This window comes from Miniopterus natalensis, chromosome 17 (genome assembly GCF_054644295.1).
Source record: "Miniopterus natalensis isolate mMinNat1 chromosome 17, mMinNat1.hap1, whole genome shotgun sequence".
NCBI classification, from domain to species: Eukaryota; Metazoa; Chordata; class Mammalia; order Chiroptera; family Miniopteridae; genus Miniopterus; species Miniopterus natalensis.
In genome coordinates, this window is record NC_142097.1 from 34,272,203 (window position 1) to 34,287,513 (window position 15,311).

Genomic DNA, 15,311 nt, shown 5'->3' on the forward strand with positions numbered 1-15,311 from the left:
GGGGCAGGCGGCTTGTTTATGCCCCGGCGGGGCCGTTTCCGTGCGCCCGGGACGCCCTCCGCCCGGGTCCCCGAGCCCGAGGGGCGCAGCACCAGGAGCGCGGGGCGGGGCGGGGCGGGCGCCGGGAGGGGGTGGGGGTGGGGCGCGCAGGGTGGGGGACCCCAGCCAGGGCTGGGCTCGCGGCGCCGGTGGGCGGCTGCGTGGGCACGGCCGTCAGAGCCATCACCCCCTCCCCACGCCCAGGTGCTCATTTCCGCCGTAGGTGTTGGCTTTCAGGTATATTTTACGTCCTAAATCACAGAGACAATATACATCTCACTCCACCGTTTCATCTGTTTCAGCAGAAGGACCTTTCGGTGCAGGGGCGCCGGGAGGAAGTCAGGCCCCAGGCCCAGGGCCCCGGCCGAGCGCAGCCCACCTGCGGCTCCTCCCGCACCCGCCTCTGGGCTCCGACTCGAGCCACTCCTGGGGCCAGGGGCAGATGCTCGGCTTGGGCAGCAGCCTGCGGGGTGGGTGGGGGGTGTTTCACCCTCACACTCAGCCGGTTCCCCACGCCGGGCAGCCTCCCTCCTTCTGGAGCCCCCAGAGGGGATGCGGTTGTGCCTGGTCCTGGGTGTGCGCCCCAGGGCCCAGAGGCGGGCACCAAAGGGACCTGCGGAGAGGAGATAGTCTCCATGGAGGGCCGGAGCTCAGAGTCCCAGGGGAGCCTCTCCAGGACTTCCGAGCCCCCGTTCAGACCAGATATCCTGCCTAAGAGGGGGGAACCGGTGAGCGGGGAGGCAGAGGCGGGGAGACGCCCTCCTTCCCTGCCCCAGCACCCACAGACCTCCCCCAGACAGGTACCGCCGGGAGCCGGTCGCAGGCAGTCCCTAGAAGCCCGGTCACAGGACACCAGCGCCCCGCCTTGGCGGCCCGCGCGGGCTGGGCTGGCCGGCTGAGCCCCGAGCCAGCCTGGCCCCTGCGCCGCCGGCAGGAGCGCCGAGGGGAGCCGGAGCGCGAGGAGGGACCCGGCCCCCGGCGGTGAAGGCTGTTGAAGCCGCAGCGAGCCTGCTCTTGCGGCCTCCTTTGTGGGCACTAGCCTGGGGGAAGCCGTGCCCGCCGGGAGTGATCACAGGAGCCCCCGGCCACGCGCGGGGCACTGGTACCGGGCAGCCACGCGCGGCCAGGGCTGCCCCATTTTGTGGCTGTTTCCGTGGCGGTTACAAAATGGTGGCCTGGAAAGGACGGGGTGCTTGGCCCTCCCCCGGGGAGGTGGGGAGGTGAGCAGCTGCTGCCTCCCTCTCTCAGCGCTAGGCCCACCAGGGGAGAGGCTGGGCCAGGAAAGAGGGTGGTGCGGGCTCCAGCTGTGCCCCCAGGCCAGGCGGGGCTGGCAAGCAGGAGGCAGGATTGGGTTCCTGAGCCCTCGCGCTTCCCCCATTCCTGGGGAGGGGGTGGGGTGGACATTTGAAAATGCTTTCAATTGACATCTGAGACAAATTCTTCCACACGGTTTATAAGTCCCTAGACTTGCAGCTAGAACTTCCCTCCTGCCTCCAGGCACGCACACATGCACGCAGGCGCACGGCGCCTCCACTCAATCATACGCACTTGTGCCTGCACATGGGCACACGCCTCCCACATCCCGGCCGCAGCTTCCCGCCGCCTCTCCTCCAGCAAGAAGGGGGCACGGCCGGGCCGGGCTAGGGAGGGGAATGGGACCCCCACCTCAGGGTCCTGGCTTGGGCTTGCTGTGGGGTCTGCCGGCTTATGGAACTCTTGACCCCTTCTGGAAGCCTTGCCCTGTCCAGGTAAGCCGGTGCCCCTGTTGACAGAATGGGCGACGCCAGCCGTCCGTCTGAGGTGTCCAGGACAGCTTCTCTTGAGGGTCCCTGGACTGGCTCAGCTTAGTGAGAGTCAGAGGACCACCTGCTGGCTTTCCTGGAGGGGACAGGTTAGCATGCCCCCAGCTCAGGGGACTTGGCTCTGGTGGCCCTTCATGTCTTCACTTAGGTTTGGATCCTGCCTCTCTCAGGGAACACTTTTGTGGCCGATCATCTAGGAGGGATGGGATATCTGAGACAACTGTGAGGAGGCTCTGTCTGCCCCTCTGGGGAAGTCCAGTGCTGGGGACCTGGTGGCCAGGGGACGGGGCTGTGCCCTGCAGGTGTGCGTACATCCTGTCTTATGTGTGTGTGTGCCAGGGGGTCTGGGGAAGCTCTGCTCTAGAATGTTCTTTGAGCTTCAGGATCCTGGAAAGTCTCAGCATGGGCTGCAGGGACTGGGAAACTTTGTCTCTTGGTGAATCCATTTCCTTAGAGGTGGGTCATCCCACTGGTTTGTGGAGAGAGGAGCACGGTAGGGTCCATGTAATTGTCATACATGGGTTCATTTAATCCATACAGCAACCCATGAGATACACAGTAATATCCACATCTTAGAGATGAGGAAACCGAGGCACAGAGAGAGCCGAGCTAGTTGCCCAAGGCTTCCCAGCTTATCCATGGCGGGCCAGGCTGTGGACCATGGCACAGTGGTTCCAGAATCCATGCTGTGCTCTAGGAGGCTCCTGGACTGACTTCCCCTGGTGCCCAGTTAGCATGGGCAAGCCAGGTCCAGGTGCCCACAGGGTTAACATTTCTGCTAAACACACCGATGGAATCCAAAGACCTAGCAGAACTCTCCTGTTCTCCTGCAAGTTGGTTTGGGGCCTGAGGGTTTCCACAGAAACATGACTTGAGGAAACATCTCATTAATTACAGAGGTGGCTGATAGGGACATCCAGGTCTTCTGCTCTGGCCCCCAGTGTGGCAGTGCACCCCTCTCCTTGTGTAGGGGGGCTGAGGCCAGGGAGTGAAGTGACTTACACAAGGTCACACAGCTCTGACTGGTGCCACGACCTCTTGCTATAGGGGCAGTGCCCCTCAGGCCTTCTGCACCCTGGCTCACTCTGTGCCCTCTTCCCTGGTGCTCTGTCCATGCCTCCGCCTCACCCTGTGGCTTCCCCCAGGAGGATGTTCCCCAGCTACAAGGTAAAAGTCACGGGCATGAACCCCAAGACCAAGTATATCCTGCTGATTGACATCGTTCCTGCGGATGACCACCGCTACAAGTTCTGTGACAACAAATGGTAAGAACCTGGGGCCCTCACGTTACCTGCCTTCCCTCCGCTGCTCTTTCCATTCACCACCCCCCTCGCCACCTGATGTTTGCTTCATGGACTCCCCAGTTAGTCCAAGTGACTGTCCAGATCTGTAGCCGGGGGGGTCAGCAGATGTCTGCACACCTGCTGCAGGCGGGCTGGGGCTGCACTGAGCTGCAGTGTTTGGGTGTTTGGTGGACTTCAGGGTCTGTGCTCTCCCCAGAGCTGTGGACAAACAGGTTTGGTGACAGGGCTATGGGTGACAGGTGAACACCCACCCCAGGATTTAGGCTCTGGCAGTGCTTCGTGGGGAGGACGGGAGCTGTTTTCCGGGGGGTCCAGCTGCCTGCTCTGTGGCGTCTCTCCTGTTCCTCCACTCACTCCCTCTTTGTCTGGCTGCAGTGTGTGTCCACCACTCAGAGTCAGTGGGCCTCTGCCCGGTAGTTGGATGGTGGGACCCTTTGGCAAGGGCTGGGTTGAAGGGCAAAACCAGACTGGGGCTGGGTAAATAAACAATGGGCTCTATTTCCTGAGACCACCTCCTTGGTGCCCTCTCTGCCCCCAGAGCCCAGGACAGCACTCAAGGAGAGCAAGGGATCAAATGAATCCGCAGCCCCAGGATGTGGGCTCCATGGTGGGTGGTTTGTGGGGCCCGCAGAGGCTAGGTGGATTCGGTGGCTGGATTCGCACTCAGCGCAGGCTCTGGCTGAGGGAACAGTTACCAATGAATTTCTTTGGGGCAAGCATTGTTTTGGGGGCAAGCAACCTGAAAGTTGTCTAGGTCCCCTGAGAAGCTCCCTCCAAACAATATAATTTGTAACATTTCTAAATTGTCTATGTAACACAGGTAAGTGCTGCTTAAATCTCCCCATAATACATTTGTGGTTCGCCCCACTCCTTGTAGTAAGTAATGGCATTTCTCTGTAATCTCCCTTTCTCTTTCACTCTCTCTTCTGTCCCTCCTGCTACCCACAAAGTCCTAAATTGTCAATGTGATAGGACCAGCATTGATTTTTTCTCTTCAGGTCTGTGGGGATTTGCTCTCAGAGAGGGGACAGAGACTCTGGGCTTCCCAGACCCCAGGGTGATCTCCTGCTGTGGCCCGATTGCTCTGTTGGCAGGATGGTGGCAGGGAAGGCTGAGCCCGCCATGCCAGGAAGGCTCTATGTCCACCCGGATTCTCCTGCCACCGGGGCCCACTGGATGCGGCAGCTGGTCTCCTTCCAGAAGCTGAAGCTGACAAACAACCACCTGGACCCCTTCGGCCACGTAAGAAGGGACAACCTGGGCTCGAGGGCGAGTCCTGGGCAGCATTGCAGGTGGATGGGTGGGTGGGGACCCGGAGAACCCGCTCTGTGGACCCAGCTCTAGGCTTCAGCACTTGTCAGGCCGGTTTGCAGCAGGAGAGCAGGGTCCCAGTCCCACCGCTCCACAGCCTTCCCTTAGCACTGACTGGCTAGGTGACTTTGGGTGAGTTCCTTAGCCTTTGGGAACTTTAGTTTCCTTGTCTAGTTTCGAGGGAAGATGACCACATGCACTTTTCCTGGTTGTGAGAATTAAATGGAGAATATGCATGGAGCACCCTGCGCACAGGAGGCTCTAAACAAAAGGCAACTATGACAACAATGACAGCGATGATGGGTAGGATCTCCCAGCTTCAGTCTCCCCCAATTAGGCCTTGCTGGGGCATAAGACAAGTCAACCTTCTTGAGAAGGAGTCGCAGTGAGTCTGGAGCCTCTTTGGCGTGTCCGCCTGCTTGGCCTGGCAGCCGCCTGCCCTCTGGACGGGAGGCCTCGCCCTGGCTCCCTGGCAGCTCCTTCCTGGCCTTGCCTGGGACCTGGCTCTCGCAAGAGAGATTCTGAAGCCCTGCGGATGCTGCTGTTGACGCCCCATCCAGGCTGCTAAAGCTTATTCTTTCGCCATCTGGCCCTGGCAGGCCCACAAAAAACTTTTTATGTGGAAATTTTTAGCTCAAGTGCGTGGGGCAAACTGAAGTCTGGGGTATTATGTGCCAGGGCACAGGCCCTATCCCTCTAGGCTACCCATGGTTACCCTGGAAGTGCAGGGTGGGGGTGGGGGTGGGGGGCGCCGGTGCACTAGAGGCGGCTCCATGCAGTTAGCAGGCCGCACACCTAGCGCTCAGGTGTGCAGGGTGGTGGGGGAAGCCGCGGTGGGGCGTGCAGGCAGGTATGCGCCTCTTTTATGCCTCATTCTGGTGATCTGCGTGCAAATCAGAATTCTGTGAATCATAGTTCCCCATGGAAAACGCCAACAGTGCTGCGGTTCTGATTGACCCGTATGTAACTAGCAAGCAGCTCTTCGTTTTGATTTTCTCAGTCTGTTGCATTCTCTTCTGAGTCGGTGACCCATAAACAAGCAACTAGGAGAATGCTTAGCTAACATAACTAACTCTTGACTTACCTGCTTTGCGAGCAGCACGGGCTCTTCCCATGCAGGGCAGCAGGTGCTGTTGGGCGTGTGGCAGAGACGTGCAGGTGTGCACAGTGGGATGTGCTCCTGTGGCCCCAACCTGTCGTGGGGGCAGAGACAAGCCAGCGATCCCATAGAAAGGGTCAGCCAAGCCCCTGCCTCCCAGAGCACAGGGCCTTATAACTGAGGGGAGAGGGGCCTTCCAGGTCTTCCTGGGCACCGTCCTGGCCAACACTTTGCTCCCAGCCAGCTCCTCCTGGCCTCTGGCCAGGCTGAGGCACCAGCCTGGGCTTCTGCAGTGTAGACTGGGAACCTAGCTGAGAGGCTCGGCTCTGTCCACAACCACACACACATGTGGATCCCAGGGAACAGACCCCTGGGGTGAGCACAGAGCTTGGCAGGAGTTGAATCTTTGGGTGACTGGCCAGGGGACCCAGGGATCAAAACTCTGGTGAGCATTTTGGATGCACAGCTTGCCATGAGCCTTCCCAGCTGCAGAGATGCCTGAGAGGACTCTTCTACCTTCCTACCTTCTGCAGGAAGTGGAAGGGGAGGGAGTCAAATGGCTGAAAAGCTGGGATTTTTAGGAGAGGGAGACAGACTTAGCTTTGGTAGCCCAGCAGGAGGGTTTTCCAGCCTGGCTTGCATCTTTGTTGACTCTGTGGGGGTCCGTAGGGCTTTGCACTAAGCCTGCATATAGTCTTGGGTCTGGGCCAATGGGGCTGCTTGATAGGCTAGTGATTTTGGGCTGCCCCTGGCTACATTGCCATGCCTGCCTGGGGCTCACCTCCCCTTGGCAATAGGGATATTCCCCACACTAAGTAACTGGGCTTTCTCTCCAGAGGGTTGGGATGCAGAGCATCTTCTTTCTTCCCATCCCCACATGTACCCAGCAGGTGCAGTTTATTGGTTCTAACACCCCCTACGGGTGGCAGGGCTCAGGGAGATGAGGTGATTGTCTCAGGAGCTGGGAGCAGTGCTTGGACCCATGCTTTCTGACTTCAGCTCCAGCTCTCTTTCAGCTTCACCTGTCTTTCTGTACCCAGGGCTCGAGCTGTCCTCTCTTCAGCTGTCTGGAGCACCCCTGGGGAGGGAGCAGCCTTTGGCCATGCGGGTGAGGGCTGTGGAGGATGGGCTAACTTCCTAGACACGTCGGGGCAGAGTGGCCTATTTGGACCTTGGCTTTCTGCTCCTTGGCCTGTGCCCATGGGAGTGGTGACCAGGGGGTGGCCAGGTCACCCTTCTTGGCTTCTCAGTGCAAGAGCCTGGGAAAGCGCCATCTCATACTGTGAACTTGCCCCCAACAAGCCCTTTCTTCTGCCTAATTCACCTCCACATTTTCAATTTTCCCCACAAACTTCCAAACCTCAAGTACCTTTCTCCAGCCAAATGGACTTTGGACTTTTCTCACCGTTCCTCAGGGACTTCATTTAGCTGCTGCCTCCCCTCTGCAGCCTTCCCCCAGGAGAAGGGTCCACGGTTCAGGTGAGCTGGGGCCCGGCAGCCTGTCCTGCGTGGCAGGCGGGGGCTCCGGAGCAGGGAGCCCCAGGCCACATGGCCACATGCTCCGAAAAGAGCTGGGTTCTGACTAGAAAACACCTTGCGGGTTTTTGCTGTGAGTCCGGGAAAGACCTCTGTTCCTGAGGGGTCGGTCCTGGGTGCGACCCCTGGGTTCTGGAGGAAAGCCCAAGGCCAAGGGCAGGGCAGGCGGCAGGGGCACAAAGGATCAGGGGGCTGGGGCGGGACGAGCTGCCTTACAGCCCCCTTTGGGCTCCACTTCTACGGCTCTGCTGGCTGTGCGGGCCGTGTGCCCACCGTCCCTTCCTGCTTGCCCCGACCTGTGCCCAGCAGGCCCCGCGGGCGGGAGGGCCGCTGCTTGGGGAAGCGCAGGCCTCGCTGGGTAGGGCGGTCCCACGGCAGCGCGTGGGGAGGGCCCCCGGATCCCTGAGGGCAGGGTCAGTTTATGATTTCTGACATGAACTTGACTTTCGAGTCTGTTCCAGAGGCCGAGTTCATCCCGGGCTGGGGGTGGGGGCTGCAGCTCCTTGGCCACAAAGTACCATGGGCACAGCCCCCTCCATGTACTGCTTCCTCCTCCGGCCGCAGGCCTGTTCACCTAGCTAGTTCCTCCTGAGCTTGGGATCCCAGCTCCAATGCCACTCCTCAGGGCCACAGGCCAGGGCCCCCTCGGGCTCTCAGAGCCCCCAGCACCTTTCCGTCCTAGTCTTTACCACAGTGACAATTGTATACTTACCTGTCACATTTGTTTTGGAATAGAAAATACAGTGACATGGTTTAAAAATAAACCAGGAATAAACCGAAATGTCTACAACGAGATGCAGGTCCCCCATCCACTTAGTTTCATCCAGTCCCAGCGACGAGTAACCAATGTTACTGATCTTTTCAGCGATTCTTTCCGCCTGTACAAGCAGATACAGAATCCCAGCTCCCTTCCTTTGGACACGAATGATGGCACACCACAAACACTGTTTTTGCACCTTGCTGTCACCCCAGCATATCATGGCGATCGTGCCAATTGTACAGAGCGTCACATTCCTTTTTTCACAGCCGCATAGAATTTCACCATGTGATTGTTCCATAAATTATGCAGCCAGGCCTTACAGAGGGACGTGTTTTCCCCTATTTTTGCTCTTTTGATTAAGCTTGTGCATGTGGCACTATATGCCTGTGCCAACTATATCTGTGCAGTAAAGTGCCCGTTCAAAGGGTATTTGGATTTGTCATTTGTAATTCTGCCCTCCATTGGAGTTACACTGATGTATATTCCTGCCATCGCTGTGGCCTCACCGACACAGTGGGAGAGAAAAGTTTTTGCCAGTCTGGTGGGTGAAATGTAGATATCAATTTTAGTTTTAATTTGTATTTCCTTTTTTATGAGCGAGGTTAGGCATCTTTTTTTATATGTATTTCCTCCTCTGTGAACTGCTATCCTTACCCTTGGCTCATTTTTTTCTTAGATTTTTGATTGCTTATCAGTTCTAGGAGCTCTTGTGAATCGGGAAGACTTGGCTCCTCTCTGTGATATGAGTTGCACATATGTTTCCCAGTCTGTCCCTTGTCTCGGGATTTTGCTGTAGTGGTTTTCCTGCACAGGAGTCTTTCATCGAATGCGCTGGTCTTTTCCTTACACAGTCTGCATTGTGAGTCATCGAAAGCCCTTACCCACTTCTTACTTACAAGGGAATTTTCTTCTGTTTTCTTTTAGTGTTTTATGGATTTATTTTTACATTTAAACCAATGATTCTTTTGGAATTTGTTCTGGCATTTGATAGGAGGTGTGAATCCAACTTTTTTATTCTTTTCTAGAGAGCTGTCCAGTTGTCCCGACACCAAGTAATTGACTAGTGCTCTCTCCTCCCTGCTTTAGATGCTTATTTCAGGAGACAAATCCCCAGGCGAATCTGTGTCTGTTCAGGTGCCAGGGCCTTAACTGCTGAGGCTTTGTAATAGGTTTTAGTGCCTGGCAGGGCTGCTCTCCTCACTGCTTTTCTTTTCCAGTTCTCTGGGCTAGACTTGTGTATTTTTTCAAATGAACGTTAGGGTAAGCTTGCAGTGTTAAGAATGAAGCTTATTTTTATTTATTTATTTTAATTAAGTTTCTTGGGCTAACTGGTTTAATGACATCATAGGAGTTTCAGGTGTACAGCTTTATAACACCACATCTGTATACTCCACTGTGTGCTCACCACCCAAAGTCTTGTCCCCTTCCGTCACCATATATTTGGCCCCCTTTTACCCCCTTTGGCCTCCCCTTTCCCTGTATTTATTAGACTCGGTATAAATGATCAATTTACTTAGGAAAACTGGTAGGAATGCCTTTCTCTTTGCTGGAGTCTGCTTTTTGTCTCCGAAAGTGTATTCACGTTTTCTTCCTAAGGTCTTAGGCCTTTCTCATTTGGTATTTCATCTTGTTACTACTATAAATGCAGACTTTATTCCACTGCATTTTCTCACCACTGATTTTTGCTCGATGTTGGATGTCTGTGTGACTTCCCATGAAATAGGAAACCATGAGGTTTTTAATCACCAGGATGGCCTAGCGCCTGGCACTGTGTCTGGCAAAAAGTGGGTGCTGGTCAGCGGTAAGTGAATGACTGGACCAGCTAAAGGGGGTGCTATTTAGACAGAGAAGGTACCTCTTCCACCAGGGGTGGCATCCCCCCAAAGCTTATGCTGTTAACTTGACAGTGGGGACCCAGAGCTATTGCTCTCCCTCTTTTCCTCCTCTATTTGCTGAGCCCTGACAATGTGCTGAGCCCTTGCTGGGGGCTTTGGGACATACAGATAGATGCCCCACACGACTTCAGATCAGGCCTGGCCCTCACCAGCCAGGGAGAGGTAGGAGCTCAGGCTCAGAAATTAGTACCAAGTCTGGGTCTGCTCCCATTGGCGGTCTGAGGTTAGGCAAATGATTTGACCCACCTGAGCCTCTGATAAAATGGGGCTAATAATATCACCTACTGTACAGGGATGTTGTAAAGATGAATTGTACGATGTGTGTAGAATACTCAGCACCGGGCCTGGCACACAGGATATGCTCAGTAAACACTGGCTCTTATTGCTGGGACTGGGAGAGAAGGCAGGAAAGTTTCTGGGCCCCTGGCTTGCTGCCCCTGAATAATACCGTTTGAACCGCTTTGTCAACTGAAAAAAAAATCCGTGTCTAAGTGGATCTGTGCAGTTCGTGCCGTGTTGCTCAAGGGTCAACTGCACTTACTGAGCTTGTCAAGAGCAGTGTGTACTCTCTCTGAGGCCATCTGGAATCTTCTCAGGATCCTGTCTCCAACCAGCTGGGTGTCCTTGGGCAAGTCACATCCCCACCACAGGCCTCCTGGTCCTCATCTGCAAAATGAGGAGGTTGGACTAGAAAGATCTCCAAGGTCTGCCCCTCCGCGCCCCAATGTTCCATGTTGCTAACATAGATAAATCTGGGCCTCACTGGCCGAACTTGCCACGGCGATCTCTTGAGGAGATGAATGTTTGGCGCTATCGCAGTTGTTAAAATAGAACAGGCTTCTGAATCGCAGCCAGAACATAATGAATCCCATTTCTATAAAACAGCGCTGATGACGAGACCAGCCGTGTAGTGGGGTTTGTTGACGTGGCTGGCCCATTTGGCCTAATATCCTCGGCAACAAATAAAAATGTGAGATTCTGGCAAAGCAGTTTAACGTGATGCCGGAGGAACTTCCAAGTGAAGCCAGGTGCACGAGTCACTGAGTTCGTTTCACATTCTCCGGGGCGATGGAACTGAGGCTCCAATTTATATCTGCGTCGGTTCAATGGATGGGACTGCCTTCCAGACACCTGTCCAAGTTCCAGACTGTCAGAGTCAGGAGGGTATTTGGGGACCACTTAGTTGAAAGCCTCACTTTATAGATGGGACTCTGACGACTGGAGGGGAAGAGCTTTGCTCAGGACTTGCAGAGATCCATAGAAGCTTCTAGGCCCTCTGTGGCTGGAGTTGCAACCCCCGCACCCCCAGTGGCTCCTACCTGCCCTTGCAAGTCTGGCAGTTTCTCTCTTCCCAGGACCCCCATCAGCCTGTCTAGTTCCCTTCCGTAGAAGATGCATTTGACAATCAAGGACTTTGTCTAATGGGCTACGGAGTCTGGCCTTTATCCCAAGGGGCAAGAGGGAACCATCAAAGGTGGAATTATGATGAGAAGACATTTATTGAGCCCTAAATCCTGGCAGGAGTGTGGGGGGACATGGAGGCAAGAGGAGGAAATACAAAGGGCCCTGCTCTCAAGCAATGGATGGTCTTCCTGGATGAGCCACAAGGTTCTAAGCAGGGAGTGACCTGACCAGATGTGTCACAGGTGAAATGGAGAGGAAGTAGATGGAGACAGGGAGGAGGCTGTCCCCAAACCCCGCAAGAGACAGTTCAGAGTATGAACCAGGGCTGTCCCTGCACGACTTGTGTCCTCAGTCTCACTGTGTGTTTCTTGTCCAGCAGGCCCCAGCGGGCAGTGGGTCTCCAGCTACAGGACCTGGCTTGGGGTTTGGGAAGCTCTGTACTTGTCCCAAGAGGGTCCAGAGGTTTGTCACTGAGGGCTAAGGGGTAATAGCCGGTGCAGAGGCAGAAAAGCTAGTTCCTGATGGACAGAGCTACTTGGTCAAAACCAAGGAACCCAGGGAAGGCCAGAGCCCACAGCCCAGCTCCTGGCCACCTACTTCCTCAGCCAAACCTGTGCTCTGGGCTGTCCCTGTCCCAGGAGGTGACAAGAGTAGAGCCTCCCCAGACTAAGGCTTCTGCCCACTTCCCATGGGAGAGCCTGGCCCCGGCCCTTCTCTGTGCACTCTGGTAACTCAAAGGTGAAGTCTTTCACAAAGCTTCAGCACCAGGTGGAGGGAAAGGAGAGACAGGAACTCAGAGGGGACTGGGACCTGAGGGCCAGCCTAGCCTAGCCAGGACAGGAGCCAAAGGGTTAACAAAAGCAGCCGTGCTGATAAAATGCCCCAAATTCCTGGTCCTGCCTCCAATGGGGAGTGTGTCTGGCAAATGTCAACGATAAAAAATACATTTTAATGGCACATGATGCAGCCGCTACCGTGGGGCACAGCCGAACGAAGCAGGTTTGGGGCAGCCACTACTGTGTGTTACTCCCGGGGCACCAGGGCCACGCCTCCTGGGCTCTTTCATAAGCTTTGGCCATCAGGGTGACCCACCGCCCCGCCCCCGGCATGCTGGGGCCTTTGGCCTCCTTTGGCATTATTCCTCTGGCGTTATTTCAACACTTTGCTTGTCTCCTACCTTGGTACCTTGAACTCCAGCCAGGGATGGAGCTTCCCTCTAGGCTGTGAGTGGCCTTGGGCAGGTCTCAGGACAGGATACTGCTGAGTCTCCCAGCTACCCTCAGCAGGCCTCTGTGAAAGCTGAGAAGGAATGAACAAAGGAGTGACTAGATGACAAAGGTCAGAGTGCACCATTCTCCTTAGCTCCCTCCCTCCCCCATTCCACAGACTTCTGGGCTGAGAAGCTGCTTTTGTTGCTGACAAATGTGAGGAGGGGGCTGAGCCCCCACTTTGGGCATTTCTAGGGAAGGTAGGTCACACATAAGCAGTAGGGAGGGGGTCAATAGGGCAAAGAGGTGGGAGAAAAGAGGGAGAGGCAAGGGGAACAGTCAATCTGGAGGGGAAAACCTGAGGGAGGTAAGTTATGCATTATGATACCATTTTATAGATACAAAAACTGAGGCTCAGAGACGTCCAGTGACTTGTCTGAGGTCAGACAGTGAGTCTGTGGCACTCTGGATTTTTGCCTATAACTCGGAATTCCACCTATTACACTGTGCTGAGTTCACTGGGGACTTTAAGCTGCTAAGCTCTCCATTGCCACAGTGAAGTCATCTAACATGAGGGAGGTCCTGGGGTCAGGCATTGGTGCTGGAGCAGAGAGGCCAAGTAGGGGCTGTGGGGGTTGAGCTTGGGGCCCAGGGGCCTGGTTCTTCACATGGGAACTTCAGGAACTTCCTGGGCTCAGTCCCTGTAGTCAGGTGCTGGGACCTGGGCTTTTAGGAGATGAAAGCCAGTCTAGGGCCAGCTGAAAGAGGCCAAGGGCCAGGGGGTGAGGACCTGAAGCTCAGAACAAGACCCTTATCTTCCAGATCATCCTCAACTCCATGCACAAGTACCAGCCACGGCTACACATTGTGAAGGCAGATGAGAACAACGCTTTTGGCTCCAAAAACACAGCCTTCTGCACCCACGTGTTTCCAGAGACTTCCTTCATCTCCGTGACCTCCTACCAGAATCACAAGGTACAGCTGCTGCCCCCCCCCCCCCCGACACCATGCAGCATTTATGCTGGCACCACAGGGTGGCGAGAGGTGCAGCTTCAGAGGCAGTGAGGCTGGGGCAGGCCCAGGGTGGGGACCTCAGAAACCTGTGAATGGTGAGGCCAAGGAGGACCCAGCAAGACTCCTGGCCAGCCCAGGGCTGGGGTGTGTGATTGTCCAGACCAGACCCTGCGATGAGTTCTGAATGTGCCTGGGGTGGGGGAGGAGGGCCAGAGGCCAGCCCAGGCCTCTACCCCAGCAGCTACCCGGCGTCCTCTCCTGACAGATCACACAGCTGAAAATCGAGAACAACCCTTTTGCCAAGGGATTCCGGGGCAGTGACGACAGTGACCTGCGTGTGGCCCGGCTGCAGAGGTGGGGCCCCCCTCGGGGGTGGGATGGGCAGGCTGGGTTCAGGCACTGGGACTCGGTAAACCTCGAAGTACCTTCACTCTTCTCCTGTCTCGCTCTGACTGTCCTCCCCGCTGCTCCAGCAAAGAGTACCCGGTGATCTCCAAAAGCATCATGAGGCAGAGGCTGGTCTCCACGCAGCTCGCGGCCAAGCCTGACGTCAGCCCCCTGCACGGCCCGCACCAGGCGCTCCAGCACTACCAGTATGAGAACGGGGCCCACGTGCAGTTTGCCGCAGCAGAGCCACAGGACCTTCCCCTCAACACCTTCCCATCCCAGAGGGACTCCAGCCTCTTCTACCACTGCCTGAAAAGACGAGGTAGCTCTCCTGGACTAGAAGCCCTAGAGGGTCGGAGGAGGGGTGAAGCTCTCCTGGCAGACACTCCCCACTACACATGGGAGCATGGGCAGACACACACACACACACACACACACACACACACACACACACGTGGCCTGGGAGAGCAAGCCTGAAGGGTGAGGGATCATGGCCAGGCTCAGTGCAGGGATGTTGGCTCTTGCTTTTAATGCAGCCTCCTGAATCCTCATAGACAGCTTGTGGCCTTGGTGTCCCCAGACCCTGAGACCCTCCCCAGTTCCAGGTGTTGCTCTGCAGCCACTTTTTTGAGAACAGGGTGGGCAGACAGCCCGAAACCAGCTGGGCCGTGCCCCCGAACACGGGAGGAGGCTGAGGGGCCACAGCCCAGAGGTTTTTGGATTGGGGTCGTCATTTCTCAAAGCCACCTCAATCCTAGCACAGGGATAACCTAGAGACATGACTACAGGCTCTCTGCCCCCTCACACCAGGATCTGCAGAGGCTTTTTGAGAGTGGAGATGAGCTATTGTGGGTGTAGGCTGGGGCCAGGACCACAGGCCTCAGCGCCGTGTGTGCCGGCTTCTGTGTGAAGTGGAGCCTGAGCTAGAACCAGCATGGTTGTGCCTGGAACCAGGTCCTGGTTCCTTCATCTATAAACTAGGGCTAATTAGTGTTATTACACAGGACGACTTCACAGGGTCACTGAGATTTTCTTGGGAATGAGTTTGGGGACTTTTGCTTGCAATTCAGAATGCTCTCTCCGTCCAACTCCTAGAGCCCAGCCAGGCAGAGCTTCCACCTAGAACTTAGTCCCATTAGAACTAATGACCTAGACCAGGCGCTGGCAAACTGAGGCCCTTGGACTAAATTTGGCCTGTTGCCTATTTTTGTTTTGGCCTGTGAGCCATACAAAATGGTTTTTATATTTTTAAATAGTCGAAAAAAATCAAAAGACTATTTCATGATGCGTGAACATTATATGAAATTCAAATTTTAGTATCTGTAAATAAAGCTTTATTGGAGCACAGCCATTCATATTTACTTACCTCATGTGACGACAGCAGAGCTGAGCACAGCAAGTCCTCACTTAAATGTCGTTGACAGGCTCTGCGACATCAAGCAACACTAAGCATAAGGAAACCAGTGTTACCACAGGCTAATTGATATAAATAAGAGCTCAGTTCCCACAGCATATTTCTGGTCATGAAAACATCACCAAACTTCTAAATAAA

General features: G+C 55.4%; 1 protein-coding gene across 4 annotated transcripts in view; it reads left to right on the top strand.

The window, feature by feature from the left end:
- The window catches only part of TBX4 (T-box transcription factor 4), a 28,403-nt gene that overhangs the window by 9,358 nt on the left and 3,734 nt on the right, over positions 1-15,311 (top strand). For 3 of the 4 annotated variants that reach the window (XM_087826258.1, XM_087826256.1, XM_087826257.1), the window contains 5 exons: positions 2,987-3,106; positions 4,240-4,387; positions 13,181-13,333; positions 13,638-13,726; positions 13,846-14,081. In XM_087826258.1, coding sequence (XP_087682384.1) covers positions 2,987-3,106; positions 4,240-4,387; positions 13,181-13,333; positions 13,638-13,726; positions 13,846-14,081 — 746 coding nt within the window. Of the gene's footprint in view, positions 1-1,053; positions 1,788-2,986; positions 3,107-4,239; positions 4,388-13,180; positions 13,334-13,637; positions 13,727-13,845; positions 14,082-15,311 lie in introns of those variants that run through there. The other variant, XM_087826259.1, reaches the window with a different exon arrangement.